At 35.5% G+C, this 24,211-nt stretch overlaps 1 protein-coding gene across 1 annotated transcript in view; it reads left to right on the top strand.

Annotated features, from left to right (window-relative positions):
- Positions 1 to 23,677, top strand: part of LOC118737764 — a 188,302-nt gene extending 164,625 nt beyond the window's left edge. Inside the window, exons 9-19 of the mRNA XM_036468510.1 lie at positions 764 to 819; positions 1,515 to 1,699; positions 2,087 to 2,260; positions 14,190 to 14,395; positions 14,569 to 14,798; positions 17,276 to 17,855; positions 20,602 to 20,666; positions 20,924 to 21,146; positions 22,653 to 22,780; positions 22,971 to 23,081; positions 23,284 to 23,677. Coding sequence (XP_036324403.1) covers positions 764 to 819; positions 1,515 to 1,699; positions 2,087 to 2,260; positions 14,190 to 14,395; positions 14,569 to 14,798; positions 17,276 to 17,855; positions 20,602 to 20,666; positions 20,924 to 21,146; positions 22,653 to 22,780; positions 22,971 to 23,081; positions 23,284 to 23,568 — 2,243 coding nt within the window. The 3' untranslated portion in view covers positions 23,569 to 23,677. The remainder of the gene's footprint in view (positions 1 to 763; positions 820 to 1,514; positions 1,700 to 2,086; positions 2,261 to 14,189; positions 14,396 to 14,568; positions 14,799 to 17,275; positions 17,856 to 20,601; positions 20,667 to 20,923; positions 21,147 to 22,652; positions 22,781 to 22,970; positions 23,082 to 23,283) is intronic.
- Positions 23,678 to 24,211: the final 534 nt, after the last annotated feature.

The raw sequence follows: 24,211 nt of genomic DNA, 5'->3' as shown, positions 1-24,211 counted from the left end.
ATAATTCCGCACACGTACATACATATCGATTTCAGGATTTATTTACAGGGTTTTTACAAGCAAAAAAAAATAAATCAATTGAACGCTTTTGTTTTATAGAAAGAATAAATATTTGAATATTTTTGATACATACTCATGTTAATAAAACAAATGAGTGAAGAAAAAATGTCTCATTTATTAATTTTTTCCGTTTTTGTTGTTTTCTCTACAATTTGCATCTCAATAAATCACTCCATCAACTGCATTTCGCAAATTTAATTGAAAAAAAAAAAACACGGAACAAATCAAAAATAAATTACAAATGCTGGAAAATATTACTGAAAATACCATCACGAAACAAACTAAAAAAAAAAAAATGTCTGTGAACTACAAACGACGCGCGAATAACGCATAAATCCTACCATTTCAACGTATATATGTACAACTTTCCCAACCTACACAACAACAAAAATGTTAATTAAAACACAAATACATTTGACTTGTAACTTTCGAACACAACATTGTTGCCGAAAAACCAACAACAACAACAACAACAAAAAACACAAATCAAAATCCAAAATTCCAATTTGGCTTACAAATATAAATCGATGCCTGAACAAATTTTCAAAAAAACGAAAAAAAAACTCTTTGCTGCTCACTTGGACACGTTCTGTTGGGCGGTTGCCTCGCCACCTACTCTGCCCTTTCTTCGCTCCCTCCCACTACGCTTCCGACGCACTGTACACTGTACTTGGCTGCGGCGTTCACACCCACCCCTCATCAGGTGGTCAGGATGTCGAAGTGGACCTCTCAACGGAAATAATCAAGCAACACTTTCAGGTGAGTCAAAATGCATAGTTGCATCAAGTTGCCGCCCTGTGGCACATAGCTTGTGGCATTGTCTAAATAGATGAACATCATCAGCAGCTTCTGAATCAAGCAACAGCAGCCTCATTGGCATACGAAAATGTTATCTGTAGTATTTTTACACTCTGTTGTTGCACTTCATCGCTGCTGCTGGTTTTCTATGCTCTGCTGCGGCGCACATTATTATTCTTGCAACCAACTGGTGCAATCAATTCGCATGCATTGCGATTGCATGCGATTCTTTAATGCTTAACAACTGTGTAACTGACTTTTTTTTGCTTTTTTCTTACTTTCAATCTTTTATCGTACTCTCCTACCCATTTCCACCTACGTTGCTGCTGTGGATGCACGCCACTTTACGATCGACCTGCGTGCGCTTGCTGACCATTTTATGAATGCAATTGTCAACACACAACGTCATGCCTAACCATTCAATGGCATCGGTGCTGCTGCCGCTCCGCCATCACCTCCACCAACTCGTAATCAATGACGCATGCAACCAACTACCAACCAACCAACCAACCAACCAACAACAATGCGTACACGCATTGGGCGTGTCATTTGGCGCTTTCGTGACTTTGGTCGCTTGAACGATTTGATGACTGCTTGTATGCTGGTCGGCCGCCATTCCTTGCCCCACCGGCCGTGGCTTGGTTTCGATGGTGCAGAGTACCTGCCACACTGCATTGGACACATGTCGGGAGGACGCGTCATGCTCGTCGTCTCTGCAGCCAATGTTGATGCATTGTGAAATGCACCGTTGCAATCGCAATGCATGCATGACCTCACTGCAAGCCTTCTACAAAGGTCCTCACGAGGATTTGAATTTGGACATTGCCTTCTGCCTTTGCAAGTAAGTACCGCTTAGAGAGTTGAATGACGCCAGTACTATGTATGTATGTATGTATAAATCAAAATCTCATTCGTATGTGTCGTTTTTTGCCTTTGTCTCACCTTAACGTCTTGCGTGCACTAAACTGCAGCAAAGCCTCGGGCTGACACGCTTGTGTGCGTGTCACATTGATTTTACAACATTCTTACTAGTTATCTGGCCCCTACACGCTTCGTGGCTTTCGAGTCTTGATGCTGCACTTTAGTGAAATCGCTTACGCTTCAAGCATTTCGAACATTTCTACCTTTTCATTCATTTGCTATGATTTTCTACTTTTTTTTGAGTGGGAATTCCTTTTTTGTAAATTTTTCTTAATTTTAATTTTTTATTTTTGCTTCCACTTTGCAGAAAAACAACGAATCGTCACGACATGTGCATGATTGCACAGGAAAAACTCCATCCAACTTGTGCACAAAGGCCAGCCGATAACAGTAATCAGCAAGGTTCAAATGGCATATACTACCACCCGCCACCGTCCTGTCACTCGGTGGCAGAGAATTGTAAAGAGGATCGTGAGTGCAGGTAAGTGGAAGCGTACGGCACTTTGTTGTGCAGTAGAGATTGTGTAATTTGGAGCATTTGCAGCGAGTAGCCATGCATTAAGTGGCCGATTTGGTACTTTCGTTAGGCGAATTTTGAGGTTTGCAAATATCGAATGTTAGAGCAAGTTTTGTGCTTTTTTCTGTAATTTTTCTGCTCTAACATACATACGTACTCATTTGTGTTTACATACATACGTATGTGCTATACTTATCAAAGTGTAAAATGTATGACAGCGTGGACAATTGTAATTCCTAGACACAAAATATCGCTTCATTAACTAGTACGACTTTCGTGGTCGATAGCGCTTGCAAACCGTGCGACTACTTCGAGCCTTAAAGAGCAGGACAAACTCAAGCAGTACTAAAGTGGAGCACCTAAAATCTTGGGGCACCCCGAATTATTGCTTAAAGGCGTTTTTTAATTTTTTTATTTATTCGACCGCAAAATAATGCAGAATTTAAAAAATACAATAAAAAATGTAGCAAACTAGCATTTTCCTGCAGCTCGGGCTGGATGAGGTTCAGTTTAACATTATCATTTCAAATTTAGCGTTAGAGCTATGTATGAAACTTCCACTTAATTGCCAATTTTAACGAAAAAAAAATCAAATGAAAAACTTTTCTATATACATAGATACCTCGCTTCCATAAATGGGCTAAAAAGTAGGGCTTTCGATTTCTGCTCGCACATTCTCGAGCATTTCGGTACCCGAGAAACCGAGCAGTCGAGTTCTCGACACAATCTGGGGTAGCCACAGCTTTTTTTTGTGACCGACAATGAAATCTTCTTAAGGCACCGAAAGAAAAAAAAAAATTGTCGTTTTATTTGGCACAGTCTAATGTTGATATGAATGTACATTTATGTATGCATAATACGCGAAAGCTTTTTTTATTAATCATCAGCTCTGTACCCTAGGTTCGAGGAATCAAATTAAAAGGCTTGACCTGTGAATTTGCAATAACGTTATATTTTTTGCAAAAAAATTTAATAAAAATTAAATACAAATTATTTAGTTAGTTAAATAAGTTCTTAAAATATCGATCGAAATGGTTTTGAAAATTCGTTACTGCTTTATTAAATATGTATATGCGGGTTGCCATCAGTTTAAAAAATAAATTATAGCTTAAATTAAGGCAATGGGAATTTAAATATGTATTATCATATGGGTGTCAGACGAAAGATATTGTGGTTTGAAAATATTTTGAAGAGGGCTGCCACCTATTTAGAAATTTAAATTAAATATATGCAATCGGTTAAAGAAATTACTATAATGTGGATATCAATCAAAATGGCTTTGAGCAAACTCTGTTTCTAAACTAAATGTAGGGGTGGTTTCCACCTGTTTTAAAGACTAAATTCACCTAGATTAAAGGAAATTCTCTTCCTTCTTTTTCGGCTGTTACAAGCATCGCAAACCGTGCTGAATGTTTTCAGAGCTGGAGCGTTAAGGAGTTAAGGGAATTAGATAATTTAACTATGCATCATAATATGGGTATCAGAAGATAATGGTTTGAAAAAGTTTTAGTTTAAAACTCTATTGAACAGGGTTGCCACCTGTTTACAAAGACCAAACCAATGTCAACGTTAGGTAAAATCCATTACTACAATATGGATATAAATCAAAATGGCTTTAAGAAAAACTTTATTTCTAAACGATATGTAGGAAGGTTGCAACTTGTTTTAAAAGTCGAACATAGCTAATTTATACATAAGCCCAAAGACGAAGACAATACGAAGGCGAGCACGAACACGAAAACTTTTACTAACATTGGGACTTAAATTTGTATTAAAAGTAACGCAAATTTCTGTAGGGCGAAATAAAAATGAATCGAAGTAATGACAGATGGCGCTAGTCAAAAATTAGCTCACAGAAGATATTCGACCTGGCATATATTTATTAGTTCATGGCGCATATGACTGCAGTTAATGTGGTTCCGCTACTATATTGATAATTTTTAATAATTTGTATTTGTATTGATTTATTAAATTTGATGCAATGAAATCAAAACGAATATTCAATGTACCGTTTTTAACTTGAATGTGCTCTTGATAATATCACGTATTCTACGTTTTGGTTTAGCGGCTATGGACTGTGGACTGATCCATGGGCGTAGAGAGGTAGGGGCAGGGGGGTACTCGAGCCCCCCCCCCCCCCCCCTAACTTTAAAATTTTCCTTATATATATATAAAATAGTACCCTGAAATGCCAGCTTAATAGGGTCGCGCATAAATGAGGCTATTGTTTGTTGATTTTAGCTTTGATGCGAATCATAGCAATTTGATCGCTAATGCCAGTGAACTCATAACAGATCTCTAAATATAATACTTTTAAACTTATTTCGTCAGAAACTTATAAGTAATTTTAGCTACCTATTTTCAAACTTCCCGAAATTTTCCGACAATACAATTAAACAAACTCTAACCGACTGCTAATCTTGGTATGAACTTAAGTGTTTAGCTGTTAGTAAGCAACGCTCTAATTAAAACCCACAACAACAGCGTTGCATTTGCATGGTAATCGTTATGTCTATATGAAAGCATCTGCAAGGCGATTAGTCATTAAAAACGAGACTCTATGTAGTGCGAGTACGTACTTTGATGGTGTAATACTTATGCGTATGGCAGAGAGAACAGAGATGGAACAGGCGAAAAATGATTGCCTGCTGTGGGCACCTGCCTCAGATTCTGCATCAATGCATCATAAAATTGACACTTTGCTGAAATATGCAGGTTGCCTGCCATTAGCTGTACTCACGTGCGCGCATACATACGTATATGTACATATATGTATAACACAAGGAGGCGTAGCACGAAAGTTCAACGAAGATGAGTAGAGTTGTTATTAAAAGTGACACGTTCCTCAAAATTATTTACGGGGCAAACACACGCCAACATATGCTGACACATAGATTGTATGTAAGTATATATGTATGTACATTAGGGTGGACCGAAAAAATGCATGTGAAAAAGTAATGTCGGAATTTTTAGGCTCTCATCCCAAGGATTGTTCTATACCGAAAAAATAGATCCCAACTTTTTTATTTTGGAATCAAAAATATTTAGAGGTCGCTCAAAGCGCCCAAATTTTTTTATGTATTTTATATGGGGAAAAAACAACTTTTCGTAGAAATGGTATAGAATTCTTAAGAATCAATATTTTTCGAATCCTTGTTATCTGCAGGGGATTACCAATAATAATACCCATTTGTTTATTTAACTCATATTTCATCGCAACTATAATTTATAGGTCCACCAAAAACCCACAAAAACCCCGAAAAAGGCAATGGGCGGACCAATTAAAAATCGTTAGTATTAAAAAATTATTAAATAAAGAAATGGGTATTATTATTGAAAGTCTCCTGAAGACAACCACAGTCTTCCGATCGAAAAATATTGATTTTCAAGAGTTCTATACCATTTCTACGAAAAGATGTTTTTCCCCATATAAAAATACATCGAGAACTTTGAGCGCTTTGAGCGACCTCTAAATATTTTTTGATTTCAAAATAAATAAATAAAATAATTGTATACTTTTTTCGATTTAGAACAATCCTAAGGGGTGAGAGCATTACAATTCCGACTTTACTGTTTTTGAACCACCCTAATGTGCATATGTATGTACCAACATATAGCTGCTGCAAATGTGGCATATGTATGCAGCAGCTGCTAGCGGCAAATGCTGTCAATAATTTTGTTTGCCCTGGCAAACAACTAAACTAAACTGCATATCTGTCATAATATGAGTGTGGCAAACATGCGGAAAGGCGCGCCATTGAAGTTTTTGCTAAGTTTACTTCGCTTGCTGGCACGAGGATGTCTTTTCTTTGGCGTGACGGGAGTTAAGAAGGATATTAATACACTCTCTAACCAACACTTGCACATAGTCATATGTGAACGTTAATGTTCATATCGTTGCAACGTAACAGACATGGTTACGTACTCGTACTTCCGCATCTACATACGAGGTAGGTGCATACAAGCAAGTATGGATGGGTATTTATAAGCGTCGTTGTAATTGCACTTATGCGCCTGGCTGTTGCGTTGATCGTTTGCCACTTCGTCGTTACTGGGTGCAAACTGAACGACCACAAACTACGTGGCTGCGAATTTAATTGCCTTTTAAGTGAATCGCTCTTTGGTTCCAGAGTAAATAACCAAAATGCGCTAATGGCGATACTCATTTGATATGCGACACATCTAATACGGTATCTGTGTATGTAGATACGGTCGACTAACTAACTAGTTGGATTTGTTAACGCTGCCTAATAATAAATACATAGACAGAGCCCGTCATAGAGGAACATGTTCAACAAAATTTAAATGGGCCATTATCTTTCAAGAGGCCGTCAGACTAGCTGCCAGTTTTTCAGTTCGAGTTTAACTCTGTTTGTCGTTTAAACTAAGTTTAAACTCAGTGGGCAGTTTTAAATTCAAATCTAGTTTAAACCATTTTAAAACGCTCAATCTGGCTGGATCAAACTGAGTTGAAACTACACGGTGCTACGAAAAAAAAGGCATCATACACACCCGAAACAAAACCCAGTATTGGTGTAGCTATGGTCGAGTAAAACATGAAAATAGGTTTCGTATAGTTCCTGAACTCTCCCTTTGTATTTATTTAAAACAACAGTTATTTCGCACTTGATGCCCTTATCTATTAACAGCTTCTTTTATTTTTCATCCGATTTCAAAAACCTAACAAATTATGTAACAGTATATTGTTAGACTTAGTTTAGTTTTCATCGCTTAAATTTTAATAAGCCATGAGTTTGAAGTTTGCCGCCACTTTCAATTTTTAATCTTTTTGTGAGGATATTTCTCAGTTGCTGTGGCACTATTTCTTAAAATCAAATGGAACCTCGTTTACGAATTTTAAATGCAGATGTGATGTTTCTTTGTTTTTGAATAGAAAAGTTTTGACACGAATTTTTCAAACTTTTTTGTTAAGAAAAATTTTATTTGAGGATATTGAGCTACATTGATATATATGAACTGGATGCGAAAACTAAAATTGCCGCAGGTAGATTTTGCCAAATCCTTAAAGCGATATTTTTTATTTTTCGCATCCACTTCATATATAGCTCAATATCCTCGAAAAAAGTTTTTTTATCAAAAAAGTTTGAAAAATTAGTGCCAAAATTTTCTATTCAAGAACAACAAAAACAAAGAAACATCGCATCTGCATTTAACATCCGTAAACACGGTTCCAGAGAATTTTTGGAAATAGTGCCACTGCAACTGAAAATATCGTCATACAAAGCTCGTAATAAGCCCCAATTTTTCTTGATTTTTTCAACTTTGACTATGGTTCATTTAAAAAATTTCTAAGAAAGTTGCCCAAATATCTAGTATTTACCTAAAAGAACATTTATTTTCGAATAAAGTGATACCTCATCAAATGTTATTGTATAAAAATTGTCGAAGTTAAGACATTAAAGCTTAAATACGGTCTTGAACTTATGTATGTATATCTGTGTATCCGTGTTGGCAAAATATTAATCTGATTATCGATTAAAAATTAACTATTAAAACTAATCAATCGTAAACAACTGTACGGTAAATGATAAAATTTTTTTTTAACCGTTAATCGTCGGTTGGAATTCAGATTAATTAATTTTCATTAATGGTTAATCCAATTAAAAGGAAAACCTGATTAAGCGGTCTAGTTGTCCGAATTTTAAATTTTGTGTTTCACGCTTATAAGAAATTATAACTTTTTGTATTAGTAATACATAAACTTGGAATTTTTACACCCCATCGCACATGTTCAGAGAGATATTAATACTTAGTTTGCACAACGTCTGTTAGAATAGATCTTAATGAAAATGCACACCATATTGATGAGGAAAAGGGACCTAGCCATATCCGATTAACTTGTGTGCACAGGAAAATTCCAGCATAAATTAATTAATCACCAAACCTACATAATCAAATTGAGGATTAATGATTTAGATTTTATTTTATGTTAAATCGAATTAACAAATTTATTAAAAAATCAATCGATTAGTTCCAACACTAGTGTGTAGTGTATGTACCGGACGTTCACTTTTTTGAGCAGTGTAGCTAAGGAGGTCATCAATATTTACTAAAAATTCATATATACAATCGTTCTTAAAATGGGCGTGGTACCACCCTTTTATATGATTTATGTGTATCTCAAAATCAAATTGACCGATCTCGACGAAGTTTTATATACATACATACATACTTTTGATTGTTCTACCGGTCTATAAAACCTCTTTTCAAAACATGTTCGGGCTTTAAAATCGGATGAAAAATAGTCAAGAGGTTAACATAACGTTTGTTTTTAAATAGTTAAATAACAAATCGAGGGTTCAGGAACTATACGGAACCTACTTTGATGTTGTACTCGACCATAGCTAAAATCTAAACTAGGTTGTGTTTCGGGTGTATATGATGCCTTTTTTTGTAGCACCGTGTAATTTAAACTCAGTTTGATCCTGCCAGATTGAGCGTTCAAACTTAGTTTAAACTAAATACGTTTAAATTTGACTGCAACGTTGGCTGAAGAACGTTTAAATATCGTATTTAAAAGAAGTATGAAGAAGAAATTCTTTCACACCTCACAAATAGTCTTAATATGTAAACTAAAGACTTCTTAACCATCTTTCATTTGACATCCATATTATAAAAAATTCATATAACTTTTCGATAAGTCAACTAAATTCAACATTGCAAGCAGGTTGCAACCCACTTCAAGATATTTTCAAACTGCTACCTTCTGAGCCCCCTTTCGTTTGGGACCCATATGTTGAAACATTTTTTTCCTAGTTAATCCATAATTCGGATTTAGTTTTATTTTTTAAACAGGTGGCAACCCTCCTTAAGGTTTTAATATTTGATTTTTTTTAGATAATTTGGGTATAATTTATTCAAAGTTAGCAACTTTTTTCAAAAAGGTAAAACTTTATTGCATATCTGGAGTCCAGGCCTTTTAATTTGACACCTCTTTTCGGAAAATCGAACGAACGGTGCGGTTATTATGACATTGATCAATTGTTCTCTACAGATGGAAACTCTGTTCGAAAAAATAAAACCAGTTTGCACATCTACAGGCCTAGCACTGACGCCCCATTTTTGAAAATCACGCAAACGGTGTAGATCTTTCATCCCGGACGAAAACTCACTGCGCGTGTTATATGTGTAGATAGTTAATATTTGGCGCTTCCATTTTTGCTAAGTGTTTGGCCGAGCTTCTCCTCCAATTTGTGTGTTTGTTATTACACAAATCCAGGAACCTGCAGTTTTACGCCACCTCCGAACTGAAAATGGATTTCTGTGAGTAGCTTTATCATGGCAGAAATACGATCGGAGGTTTTCAATGTTTACTATTTTCTCAGCTGATAGAAAATTATGCATCGCAGCAATTTAATCACACTCCAACTCGAATAAAACCATCTCTTCCATCAGAAACTAATGTGGATTCCAGCACACGCTGAACCCCCGGGAAATGAACTAACTGATGCTGCTGCTCAAAATTTGATCAACTTACCTGCATTCACGTTTAATTATCTTAAAAGAAATAATCTGCACAACACCATCAAGAAAGCAAGGTGTGAATTAACCATAAGGCTTTAAGGCAGATATAGACCAGCTTATTACGTCCTCAACGAACAGACTTATTGGGACTTTCCAATCCCTTGCACATTGTGTCATCTCAATTTGCGTGTGCATATATGGTTCTCTTTAAAGTAAAAGCTCAGTCATCAACTTATCACTTTTCTTAACCACAGCGCTGTGATGGAGGCAATTAATTAATATATTTATGTGTTTCATTTACACATAAATCTTCCCATTCAATGCTTTTCACTGCCAATCAATGGCATTAAATTCAATTCATTCGAGTTGTAGGTATATTTATGTATGCGCACGACACCCGTTTCAAGCATTCAATTACCCAATGAAAGCTTGAGTAATCAATCAAATTGACTTATGTCACGTGAACATACATATGTACATTCAATGTAAGAATGCGTGCATACTTTTATGTGTGTTGATTAACTATCCTTCGAAATGATACGAGTATTATACACATACAGGGCCGTAGAGAGGAATTTAGGGCCCGGAGGGAATCTCGAATGTGGGCGCCTAAACACATCAACCACTCATAGCTCAAGAACTATTTCATAGCTCAAAGAAGTATAGAAACTGAAAACCAAAAATAGTATGAAAGTAATGAGAAAATGGTAAAAGCAGAATATGCAAAAACAGTAACTGTGTACAAATTCAACAAATACATTTTATTAATTAAAAATCTATACTATTTATTATTCTGAGATAAGGCGCTTATCCCCAGCGATCTACTAATTGTGCAGAGACAAGTCTTGTATCAAATTAAAGGGTTAGATCTGAAACTTTGCACGAACATTTCAGATTTTAAAAATCATTAGACCACTTTTTTAATTATTTCCATGGAACAATTTTTAAAGTTTTACGTCGAACAAAGCACAAAGCACGCCCACAGCAACTTCTTGAAAGAGCGTTTTCGGAGCGCTCCGAATATATAAAGTGTTTTTTTGTAATCTAGTCCTTGAATTAAAATATAAATTTTCAAACAAGAAGAAACTGGAGGATTTAAGGAGCCCTTCTTACAAAATTATAGGTGAATAGGACTCTTTGCTTTTTGGGGCACCGAAATCACTCATTTAATTAGAAGCCGGTTTCTCTCTTTGCGGCAGGAAACAAACTTTGTATTCAAGATCCCCTCAATTGCTTCGTTTGTGTGACATTGAAAAAAAAAAAACAAAATCAAATATTTTTCAAACTATGAAAAAGTACCACTTTTTAAGGACTTCATCTATATTTCCTCATGGCTTAAATAATTTTTTCAACTAGTATAAAAATAATAAAAATTATTTTCTTCTTACTTTTTACAGTACAGTTTAAGGAAGTTCCAACGCTATGTGTAAACCTTAAGAAAGTCCTAAAGTATTTGTTTTGAATTGAAAATTCAAAACAAATTTTTAAAAACTATGACATTAGCGTACTGATTGAAGAAGTAAATAAAATCAATACAAGAGTTGAAAAATCAGTACTGCGCTGATAAAATCAGTACGTCTGGCAACCGTAGTCTAGCTAAGAAATTTGTAATCGGGAAATATAACGCCCACGCCCACCTCCCGTATAACGGTAATTTACAGAAACACGAAAACTACCATAAATCAGTAAGTACTGAAGCTAATTGACTCAAAATCGATTATTGCAATGACCACTGAGTAGAAAATTAGATTATTATAAATTTTTGGATTTTGGGCGTGGCTCCGCCCACTTCTGACCAAAAATGTGTACTTGTGTCTTGGTCACCCATTTATCAATTTCTACCAAAAACGGTATTTAATAACCTAGGCACGAAAAATTAGTTCGTTTAAAATTATTCAAATCGGACTAAAATAGAACCGACTTCCCGTATACTGGAAATTTTGGGATATACGAAAACTCAGATAATTCAATAACTGAGGACGTTCACTTACTCCAAGTTAATACTTACAACAATCTCTCCACAATAAATAAGACTGTTATAGACTTTTAGGCAGTTTAAAGGAATTTTGAACGACGATAGTTGATACCTGCGCCGGGTATATAAAATTCGGTTTCATCCGAACTCATACTTTTTTACTTATTGGTTCTAGAGAATGTTTCTTTCACTTGGAACCCATATTGTTATTCTACATTGCTGTGGATTATTTTAAATATTTGTTTTTGGAAATAATCATATTATTTTTAATTTTAAAATCCTTTTTGAAAAATCCTGATATCAGAGAGAAACTAAAAACGCGATTTCACTTTATTCGTTGTTTCAAAATTTTTTATTTTTATCGAACGGTGCTGCAGGAGCTTTTACAACAAAAAATGGTTTTTAAATAAATTGTTGAAAAAAAAAACACTAAGAAACCTGTCGAATTTCTGTAGTACCTTGCACTTTTCGTATGTATTATATTGTTCAATCCTGACAACGCAAGTTATTAAGTGACCTCCATTAAAACCTCGTTAATACAAAGTTTGGACACAACTTTTATGCACACATACAAACACAGAAGAAATATAACTTTTAGGACTATAATCAATTAGCATAAATTGAAGGTTATAACTGCATAAATGTTAATTATTCCAAGCCATATGCATACATATGAATACGAATAAATACTATGATAAGTTAATAATGTTTAATGGCCTCAAATCAGCTTTTACAAACGGCACTACAAAAGCACTTCCAGTAAATAACAGCCTACCAAAATGTGATGACCTTGCTTAAAGGACGCCACACAGTGAGTAATGAGCGGAATTAATTCAATGAGTCAAAGATTTTCAAGAAGCAAATTAGTGCCAAAGATGTACACTGAAGGCTTCCTATATACTATTACTATAACAGTGTGATTAAAAGCAATAATATTCATGCCCAGCCTTCTATTAGCGTATTACCTAATATTTGTTGGCGTACTTGAGGTTTTACTCCAGTTATTAAATAATTCCATACCCCTATTCGAAATTGCCCACTGTGCAGACTTGCGTCGGCCCCCTCCCCAGACCGTACCTGCGGACGCCCTAAAAATTCAGACTAAAGGTTTGAAACTTTAGATGAAAAGTTGTTGAATTTTTCTAAGTATACAGTTCGAATTATGTGGTTTTGATTAAAGCATGAACCATATTTTCATAAAAAAAAAAAATTTAATAAAAATGTTTATCTTGAAACACATTTCAAATATATAACAAAACAAAAGCGTTGTAACAACCATGCGCTCACTTTCGATCGACAGTGTACGTCTGGGGAAATAAAGAAAGTAATGATACATTAATCCATTTAATTGGGCATGTCGTAAAGAAAAAGCTAAAAAATTTCCGCTCAGATGCCTTCTGCTATTCAAATACATGAACGCGTCTTGCATGCAACAGATGAATCATCGAAGGAAACTGGTGAAACTCAAAAAAAAAATAAAATCCCTGCGCCATTAAAACGTAAAAGTTTTAAACTATTTTTTTTCACACTAGCTGCTATAACAGCTGAAAACATGCGGGAAGCTTTGTTCCTTCACTTCAACTAAAATCACAACTGCTGGGTAAATCGAAGTTGCCGCAATGCAGTTGAGTCAATCCAAGGACGAGATTGTCAGCAAAACGCCAACCAGTTTCTTAGGAAGCATAGAGAAAATAGCAACCTCAAACAAAAAAAAAAAAAAAAAAAACATTCCAAGCACGCCTGGCGTGTTTCGAGAAATGAAGTGACGTGATAAAGAAAGGAATCGCAGGTATGGAAGTGTTGATTTTGTGTCATCTAAAATTTCAGAGGACAAGCAATGCGCTCAAACGCTCCTTCTACTATGTAGCTAACACTCCTATGGCCCACTTTCTAATTGGCTGTCTTAAAGTGGGAGCGAAGTGCAGCTGCACACTTATTTACACTACAAACGTACGCACGCCCAGACGATGAAGCGTTGAAAACTTCAATTATGTTTTAATTGCAGTGCTCTTAAGACAACGACGACATGGCAATTAAAGCTTGAACGTGTTGCCAAGATGTTGTGCCAGCATCAGCATGTTGCTGGCGCATTCTAAGCAGCCAAGTCAAGTTTGTGCTCGATATGTTGTTGGTGCTGCCGCTGGAAGGCCACCAGCGTGTATGTATTTATCTGAAGAATTAGTTCTAGCAAGTGCTTATTTAAGCAATTTTTCACTGTGCAACTTTCAGCTCTGTGCTGGCGTCCAAAGTATGCTTGCTGCTAAATTGCTGCTGATAAACTTTTCAGATTTGCCACTTGGCGCATGGTAACGTACTGGCCTACGTTTAAAGCGCATATCTGTTCACTTTTAGTTTAATAGACTAATAAATCGGTATTTTTTATTTTTCTTTCTTTATCTTTCTTCCTATCGCGCGCGCGCTACACTAATTTAGGCTTAAATTGGAGTACTACGAGCAGGCCTGTGCGGTGGACAGCGTGACAAAGAAGTGCGCTGGGCGACCGAGTGGCTGCCGCATTGCCATGATTGGCATACTAGGCACAATGTTGCGCACAACCTGCGCCTGTCAGGGCACCGATCCGCAGCATCTCTACCAGTGTGTGGGCTGGCGGCGTTTACTCTGGCTCAATCCGTGTGTTGGTGAGTACACATTTCTCACATACATCCGTACATATGTATTTTTGGTAAAAGGAGAAGACTTCATATTGCAAATTAATTATTAATTTGTGAACTTTATTAAATATACTTATTTTATGAGCATTAATAATTTTTGTCGTCTGTTGCTTAATTAATTTTCTTCTATTTCCCCACAGTCGAAGCTCAAAAGGACTTCCACATGAAACGTCTCGCCGAATTGGGTTACCTAACGACAACAACAACCACGACCACAACCACCACTACAACAACAACCCGAGCGCCGCCACCGCCTCCACCGCCGCCAGTGCTGACGACGGTTACCACCACAACTACACATCGCCAACCGCCCACATCGCCACGGCAGACATCACGCAAGCAGGCAACACACATCTTTCGGGGATATCCGGTAAGTGAAGTGGCTGGCATAATGATGCTGTTAACGATTACATCGATTAGCAATAAGCCGGTGCATTTGTATTCATTCAGTGATGGTTGCTGCAATTTCCATTATCCTTGAGGAAATCTCTTCAGTGTAAGGTTTGATTATTTTCGTTTAATACAAAAAAACTTCTCACTTTTTACTGCTTTTCTTTTGCGAATTTTGTTAGCGAAAGGAGAATTGTACTTGCCCAAAAAAAAGGGATACTTTCTAGAAGCATGGTCCTCATTCTAATTGTTACCTATAAACAGTGCCTAAAATTGTGCAACGGTTTACTCTTAAAAAACTAAGCACAGCGCAGCGGAGTATCAAAAATGTTTTTCTACCTAAATTCCCACACAATATTTATGTACGAGTATATCAAAACCACTCCAATTGTTTTTACCAAGGCTGATTTTCAAAGAAAAATTACTACATTTTTAAATTCTGCTTCAAGAAAGGCAAGGTTAAAATAATTCTTTGTTTTTCATGTGTCACAAAAAGCCATTCATGAAGGGTTCGATCAATCGCAATGAAGATTGGGTCACATTCGCTCGAAACATTATGGTCCAAGTAGGAGAACACTTTACAAACGGCGGAAAAAGCCAGATTTCCTATCAGCCCAATCCTAAATCATTCCCGTAGATCCGACGTCGAAATTATGAGAAATGAGACTTTGAACTCATTCTGGCATACATATTAGACATTGGGCTATATATAATGTGCCCGGCGCGACTATAGCGGACCATTTTTTGGTAAAGCGTTAACTCCTGGTTAAAATTTGGGCTTCAGTTTTCCATATAATATGAAAGATAAGACCTCTTCCCGATTTATACATAGAAGGCTGATTCCGAGGTCGATGGCGCGTATAACGGGGTCGCCTTTCTTGTGGAGTGGACAGAGTACACTTAAATTCCAGTCGTGGGGCGTTCATCTAACCATATTCTGCATAGAAGCAGCTTGGTTTTTTTTGAGCCTCGAAATTGCTAATCGTACCTCGTTATACTTAGTCGTTGACTGGGAACTCGGGACCATCTCCTCCGCTGTTATCATTGTTTCTCTTAATAACATAAACACGCTCCGGACACCAGCTCCTAGGTCGTCGTGGTTGGTCTTATAAAAGTTCGGCCATAATTTTCGTCGCCAAAATTCTCTAAATGAAAAGTAATGGGGCCTAAATTATACAACATGGAATTGTAACAGATGAAATGTGTAATCAGCGAAATCGAGCAGTATTCATCATGTTCAAAAGACTATAATTTGAGGGCATGGGATGTCAGCAACCCACTGTTGCTTCGTAAGTCTAGGTTTATTACCTAGCGAATTCGGTTGGCGCGTTACTATCAAAATAGTTTCCAGTGGTCAATTGTACAAATTCATATGGCGGTATTTTGAACAATTTCAATGGATTTCACTAAAAAAAGAAGCACCATAAGAGCCTCCATTTTCATTTTTATTGGAACTTATTTAACGTGTAGAGTCCCAAAGTGAGCGCAGAGCACAAACCAGGGTACATTAGTCGTTTAATTTATGCTAAAGGAAACCGGAAGCCAGTAATAATACCAAAAGATAAGAGCATCCCGACTAGGTGAATCATATTTTTTCGTTTTACAATAAAATAATTTTCGTCCACTTACCAAGCCGGGTTGAAGTTCGAAAAAAGTTTCACACAAAAGTTACATTTTTTTCCCTCAAAATCCGAGTCTGTAGTAATTCAGTTTAACCCACTTCTGATCGAAACCGAAAGCCGGTAATAACACCAACAAATAGTGGTCTAGGCAACTCTGTATAAGTACATGCTTCGTATGCAGAAATGTACGTATGTAATAATTACAACAAGTATTCCATTATAACTTGAAGTTACATATCGAAGGTCCTCTGCAATAATGACACAATTAAAAATTCAAAAAATATAAACTTGTCTAATCCATTTCCAGTCCTAACTAAAGTAAGTAGTAAGAATTGCTAAAGTAAATACTAAAGATTAGACATGGAATCGACAAGGATTAGTCACATGAGGTACTTAACAGTAGTAACAGTTTTTATCTCTTGAATTTTGAATTGTATAGTTATTGCATAGTCCATCTATGCGTATATGTATGAATAAACCGGAAACAAAAATGATTTATAAAAAACTTACCGAACATACATATACACACATATGTAACTATGTAAATACTATATATATGTACATATGTACTATATATACAAGTACATAAATAATCAAATTTTTATATTCGCGTTCCACATTTTTCTTATTTACTTCCATATTGCAATTATAACGAAACCAACAACACAACACTTTTGCCTCAATAACTCTTCAACAATGTTGCAACAACAACGAAAACAAACTATGATATTTGTTGTATCGAAAACTCAACCATTTTTAATAACCGACTTCCAATAACCCCAAACAATGAAAAACTGCAAAACTCGAAACGAAATATGGCAAATCTGAAATGCAGCCAAAAGAGAAATCGGAACCCACATCAATGGAGGACAATTATATCGAACAGCCAGATTCGATACCCTTGCATAGTGGAAATGATGAAAACGGAAATACCGGAAATGGCGATTATCACAGCGGGAAGGGGAAAGGCAACGGCAACGGCAATGGAAATGGAAATGGCAGAAGTAATGGTAATGGCAACAATGGCAGCACTACTAGTGCTGCCGCCAATGCTGCACGCCATGGCAAAAATGGCAAAAACAATAAAAACGGCAAGAATTCGAAACATAACAACAACAACAACAATGGAAACGGTAATAGTAATGGCGGCAATGGCAATGGTGGCCATGGTGCTGGCGCTGTTCACAAGAATGGTGCTCACGACGGCAACGGCCATGTCGCAACAGCGGAAGCTAAAGACGCTGGCGCAGCAGTTGTGGTAGCTCGTGGTAATGGAAATGATTTTGGCGATTTCGATGAACAAACGATTTCAGGAGAACAAATCCAAACAACCGAATATTTAGAAAAGAGTGTAACAGAACCGCCAGCCACTACGACCACAACATTGGCGACCACAACAACAACGCAACCGCCAAGTGAGTAGACAAAAAAATTATTATATTTTTTATGCCTACGCAAAAAACCGCATTACCAAAAAGCTGATTTGATTCAACACATACTTCATTCTAACGTTTATACTTCAGTCTTCATAGCGCACTCGATTAAAACGTATTGAAATGTAAACAAAGTCCGTTAGTTTTATTCGACATCTATTTAATAATAAATTTTGCGCGGTGGATCGAAATGGAAGCGAAAAAATCGGCCCACCCTAATACACACATTTACTTCTCATTCGATTGACTTAAAAAATGTTTATGAGTTCTATACATAAAATAAGCAAACACGTATCTATTCCACGGAGGTATGATCTCCCAAAGTTTGGATTTTTTCGTGATTCTGACCGATTATGTATGTATATACTTTCTCAGATCGTAATATTCCCGGTTCTACTCTTCGTCTTAACGCCGCTTTAATGCTTAAGAAACGGGATTACGATTTCTATATGGAAGGTGTTCATGATGGTCTTAAAGGTATTCTAGTTATAAATAGTCGAGTTTTTTTGAAGTTGATTTAAATATTGAATTAATTCTCTGTAAAATCCATCTTTTAAAAACGGGGGGTGGTTCAAGAACTATTTTTTTATGCACCTCGTTTTATTTTGAGTGAGTGAACAATATTTGGTAATAAGTTTTTCAAACTTTTTGTAAAAGTATTTACATATTTAATTGGTGAGAGTCACGAAGAAATTGAAATCTTGACAGATCATATTTATCTCCGAAGAAAAAATCCTATAATATGTGTTAGCTTATTTCATTTATAAAGCCCACAAAACAAATTGAAGCAAAACGGAGATATAACATCATTTTTTCTTCGAACATCCGATTCAATCCATTGTGGTTTGTTTATTTTGTTTTATTTTAGCTGTTTTTGCCAAAGTTCATATTTCGCTTTCCATTCATTTGTCGTTGGCTTCATTTGATTTGAATGAATCGCTCTATGACGTACAAGCATTCATTGTCCTCCTCTTGGTTTTACCATATATTTTTTGTCAATTTCTTTCCTTTATTTTCTTTGCGTCATGCAAACCCATAATTTCTGTTCTCTACTTTATTATTCTCTGTCCTGTCGAGTTTTTCAACAGCTACATATTTCATCAACCCTTTCACAAACAAATCTACATCATACGAGTTAGTACATACTAGGGATGTTGATTTTTTAGACTGGAATTTTCAGGATGCCATTATCACAATCCCGGAATTTAGATATTCACTACTTTTCAACAACTTAAATCTAAAAAATTGCTTCTATAATGTTTGAGAAGCCCTCCTACTATAAAATAAATAATAAATAAATGGGTTTGAAACCTCATTTTTTATTTAAAGTGGCGTTTTTATTTTTTCTCTCTGGTGTCAGGATTTATTTTAAAAGACTTTGTAATTTCAAAGATATGATTAATTCCAAAAAGCACCAAATGAAAGAAGAAATTTCTTTGGAATTAAAAAAAAAAATTAAATTTTTTTTGCATTCACAAGAACGAATACGATTTTTTTTAAGCTGATAAAGTTAGAATGAAATTCAAAGATTTTGTCGCGTTTATATAAGTCCTTAACGTATAATTTTTTCAAAAACAAATATTGCGAAATTTTAAGGATACAATTTTAAAAGGACAATTTCAATACATACCAGTCCTTCTGCACCAAAAACTTGAATCTGTTTAGATTTGTCAGGATCTCCTCTTTAATTTGATACCTATACTTTTGCATTTCACTGAATTTTTTTAATCTTTTTTGAATTACTAACGTCAGAGTGAAAAACTAAAAATGCAATTTTACTGAATTTGGCCCATGCTTTCGCGAATATATTGATTTTTGTGTGTAAAATTTACTATTGCACGGTGTTATATGTATAATGACTAGGCATTTATAAAAAAATATTAATTATTAAATAAAAAAAAAGAAATATATATTGCCATCAGTGCAAATTACAAATCCCGAAAACTTTTGGGATTTTTGGGGCCTTAAAAAGGCCGGGATCCCGGGATCTCACGATTAACATTCCTAGTACAAACATACATCATGTGGGAGTAAATTTTTTTATGTATGTACGAATGTTGGGCACTTTAGTTATTTTAAGTGAACCGTTCAGTTGTAGTTCTGTCACCTCAGGGAACGAGTTCATATAGTTCATTTAGTTCAATTGACGAATTTTATTTTTAAAAATAATTATTTTTATTATCACATATTCTATATACAAAACAAAAACTTACATATTGCTGTGCAATAATATTAAATTAGAAAGCTTGTTTGATTTTAAACCCATTCTACGCTAGTTTAATATTTGGTAGGAATGAAACCGAAAGCGAAACCGTAACCGTAATCTTAACCTGAAAAAGAACGAAACTGAAACCGTTTCGAGCACAGGTTTCAATCGGTTTCCAGAAATTAATAAAAATCAGCTGCAAGATCTAGCAAGCAAACATTTTTTTTCTTCAGTAGCATAAATCCGCGAATCGCTTTCCAAAATAAGAATTTGTAGCAGTTGCAAATTTAAAAATGAAGAGACCGAACTAGCGAACTAGTTCATTGTGATGAACTAGTGCTTTAGTTCATTTAGTTCAAGAACTACCCAAGCCTAGTATCTACATACATACTTGTGTATTCTACATACACACATACGCACATACATACGTATTTTTAGTTAAGGCCTTAAACAGCACAAACGTTTATTTCTGTCTCGCATTTAATTAATAAATATTTTTTACATTGTCTTCTTTATTTCCAGGAAATTGCGTTGTTCAGCGTCCACATCAATCAGATCAGTTAATACGTGAAGGATCCAGCAAGCGGGTATGTGAAAAAAAAACATTTCTGTATGTAAGCTATTTACTTAATTAATTTTGAGCGTCCATAAAGGTTTGCATACACACCACGAAAGGTAGAAAAAACATCCGAATCATGTTGAATACATTTTTGATGTTTTATTAAACTTCACAAAATTCTTTTCATTCACAGAACATTCATAGGTAGTATTTAAAAATCTGTAAAACTTTAGAAATGACACAAGTAAATTTAAATTTATTTTTCACCTTTTCTACTACGCACAGATATACTCCTTGGACGATGCTGAATGCAGCGAATTATGCAGCTGTGGGGAGTCACTAGCGCTCACCTGCCATGCTCTCTGCGTGCCTTTTGCACCCTGCCGCACTGCATTGGCATTCTACAGTCATGCATCGCCCGCATATCAGGCATTCCGTGGACGTTGTCTCTGCTATTCAGGTCGTTTTATATGCATGAAACCACCGCTGGGCGAATACACGCTGCCAGGTAATTTGAAAATTATTGATAACTTTGAAATATAATTCGGTTTAACTGATGAAAGTCAAATTTCAAAGAAAATTACACTCTCACTTTAGAATAATTAGCCAAATTTAAATGCTTCTGTTTTTAGAATACATTTTCAAATTAAAGATAAGTGCTTTTAAAATTTCGTTCAATCTGATTATATTCCTATGTGCTCTAGTTCTTAAACTGCAGATTGAGCTTGAAAAATACTTTTTCCCCTTACACATATTTAAATACTTAGCTTCCTTATTTAACTGTAGGCCTAATTTCATTGTGCCTGTAATTGAAGAAAGCTCGAAACTTCGAAATACTTATATACATAAAAAAATTTATTCTAAAAATTATGCCCTATAAAATGACTTTAACGATGAGTCATTATTTATGTACACATTAAAGAGCCACGCCCTGCAGTAAGGGGGAGCGACTACAGGACTGATGAATCGGTAGCTACCTGATAAACACCGTCAATTACCGAATTACCTTTACAAGGCAATGTCCTAGGCGGTAGTCACCATCGGCTCTCTCTGTACTACCGGGAGTTACTAAAGTAGTCACTTGCGTGATTTATGGGCACCCTCTGTCGTAGTTTTACGCTATTCTGCTTACGACCCTCCAGTACTGCTGGAGTCATTCGCTACTTTTGAATCGCTACTGCGCCGACTCCTAGGTAAGTAGCTACTCTATTAACCCGTGGTAGTGCACACGGTAAGTGCAGAGTCGAACCAGTCGGAAGCAGAATAGCGAAAAACTACGACAGATTAATTTTAGGGTTTTATTGTTAAAGAAAAAAAAAATTTTTCTCATTTTCATAAAATTTTTAGGAACTTATTTTTTCATGTGGAGCGACTCTGGAGCCATAGTTAACCAAGATATCATTGGTCCAGTAGCGGAGGGACGTAGTATGGTACCTTTCTGCCGCCATTGCTATTTGCTTAGTTGATACGTAAAGTGGTGGCACAATAAATGGGAACACGAAATTTTAACAAATTTTTGCTATATTTCTTGGTGTATTTATTGTTTTTTTTTTTTTTTTTAATGAAAGTTTTTCTCACTATCTCCCAAAAATTATGTAAATCCAAATATACAACTTCATAAAAAATTCGACAAAGTAGAATTTTTTTGAAAAAATGGTGTTATGCAGCTTTGTAGGCCGTCAAATCTTATTACAAGTTTAAATAAGCTGGGCTTACCGTAGATTTTCGGCCTTTTTTTTTGTTGACTGTGTAACGCATTATTATTATACTAAAATTTAAAGGGCTGCAAATTTCTATACATACAACAAATTTTCTAAAAAAATTAAAAAAATTTAAAAAATTTTAAGTTTTGATGAAAACTTTTTGAAATTTATGGAGTTTTTATAAATCTTGTAGAAAGTTAGAAATTTTATTTATACTTTTGTTAAATAGTGAGCTATACATTTAATGCAAAAAATAAAATGATTCTATTTTATTTTAACTTTGTGCTACTATTTTATTGTTTTTTTTTCAGGCGGTGTCTTTCTATTACTTGGCTATAGCTCTGCTGATGAAGCCCTCCTGCGTCCACACACAAATCTCGGCGTACAAGATGCTGTAAGAGCATTGCAGCAATATGTTACTACACACATAGACAACCAGGTACCAAAATTATTTAAATCTGAAGATTTTTTAGCATAAAAGTTAATATGCATACATATACACATACATACGTAAATATCAGCCACCTATTCAAGTACTAACAATTTTTAATTTTCAATTTTTTGTATGTCTTCTCCATTAATTTTTCTGCTATCCAAACATTTTTGCCGCTACAATTCCTTCGCCGCAGACTCAATGCACTCTAACGCTATTCAATATGACCGATGAGAATATCATAATTGCCGCTCGTCTGCCACATGATGCTAAACTCAAAGCCATTGAACTGCTGGGCAAAGAGAAGGTAATGATTACACAAATACATAAATCTATGAGCAGCGAATATTTTTTGATTGCCCTCTATTTAGTTTGCCCTCATAAATGGTATAGCATTTGAACCCTTTGCAATGAACTCTTATCAATTCACAAGGGCTCATCGCATCATCGCACGCAACCACCAACCAGAGCCAATCGCTTATTTGCTCTCTTATCATTTCCTCTTTCAGGACGAGTGCACTTCTATACTGAAGACCATTAGCCATCATATCAACACTGAACATCATGAATTGCAATCCCACCGACTGTTGAGCATTTTCAAAATGTCCGAAGTCGAAGTTGTTTGGCCAGAGAGTAGTCATGCGTCCGCACAGCTGCACAATGGACCCACAGCGTGCCTGCTGCCACTGGCGTTGCTGGTGTCTATCATCATAACAACGCTGCTACGTGATGGCCGCAGCTTGCAGTTGGGGAGCGGTGTGTGGCGCGGTGAAGGCTACGTGCCAACAACATGACCAATGGCGCATACGTAATCACAAGTAAGAGATGCACTACATAGCAAGCCATAAAAATATACTACTTATAAATTATAATAATAAAAATTTGTACATGCATAAATCGGAAATAAGTGAAAAAAAATAAAATAAAACTTAAAGCAAAAAAACAACCTAAAACTGATAAGCAAATTAGTTAATTTTAATGCGTAAGCTGTTAAAATGTTAAGCAAATAAAATTATGATTTTCAAATACATATAATATTATTTGAAGTGAATATACATACATACAAGCATAAAAAATTCTGCATAGTATAATATGATGACAACAAGAACTAAACAACTGCTTAGGAGGAGAGTATTAAATGGAAATTTTTACGTGGTTATAGGTTAATCGGTGTATAAAGAATTATGTGTAGTGCAATGCGTGCTGACCATTGGTATGTAAATAGTATACATGTATGTATGAATGAAGAAGGCATAAGAAAATTAGTAGTATGGAGTTAAGTACCTACATACAAATGTAAGTACATTAATATACGACCAATAGTAACGAAAGAAGCTAATTGATTGAGTGTTTAGCTAAAATTGAGGTTATTAAGATTTATGTGGAAAATAATAAGCTATTCAATAAACACAGGCATATATGTACATACCTACGTGC

Source organism: Rhagoletis pomonella, unplaced genomic scaffold, assembly GCF_013731165.1.
Source record: "Rhagoletis pomonella isolate Grant_MI unplaced genomic scaffold, Rhpom_1.0 Rhpom_scaffold_00004, whole genome shotgun sequence".
In the NCBI taxonomy this organism is placed as follows: Eukaryota; Metazoa; Arthropoda; class Insecta; order Diptera; family Tephritidae; genus Rhagoletis; species Rhagoletis pomonella.
This window is presented reverse-complemented; position numbering and strand designations above follow the sequence as displayed.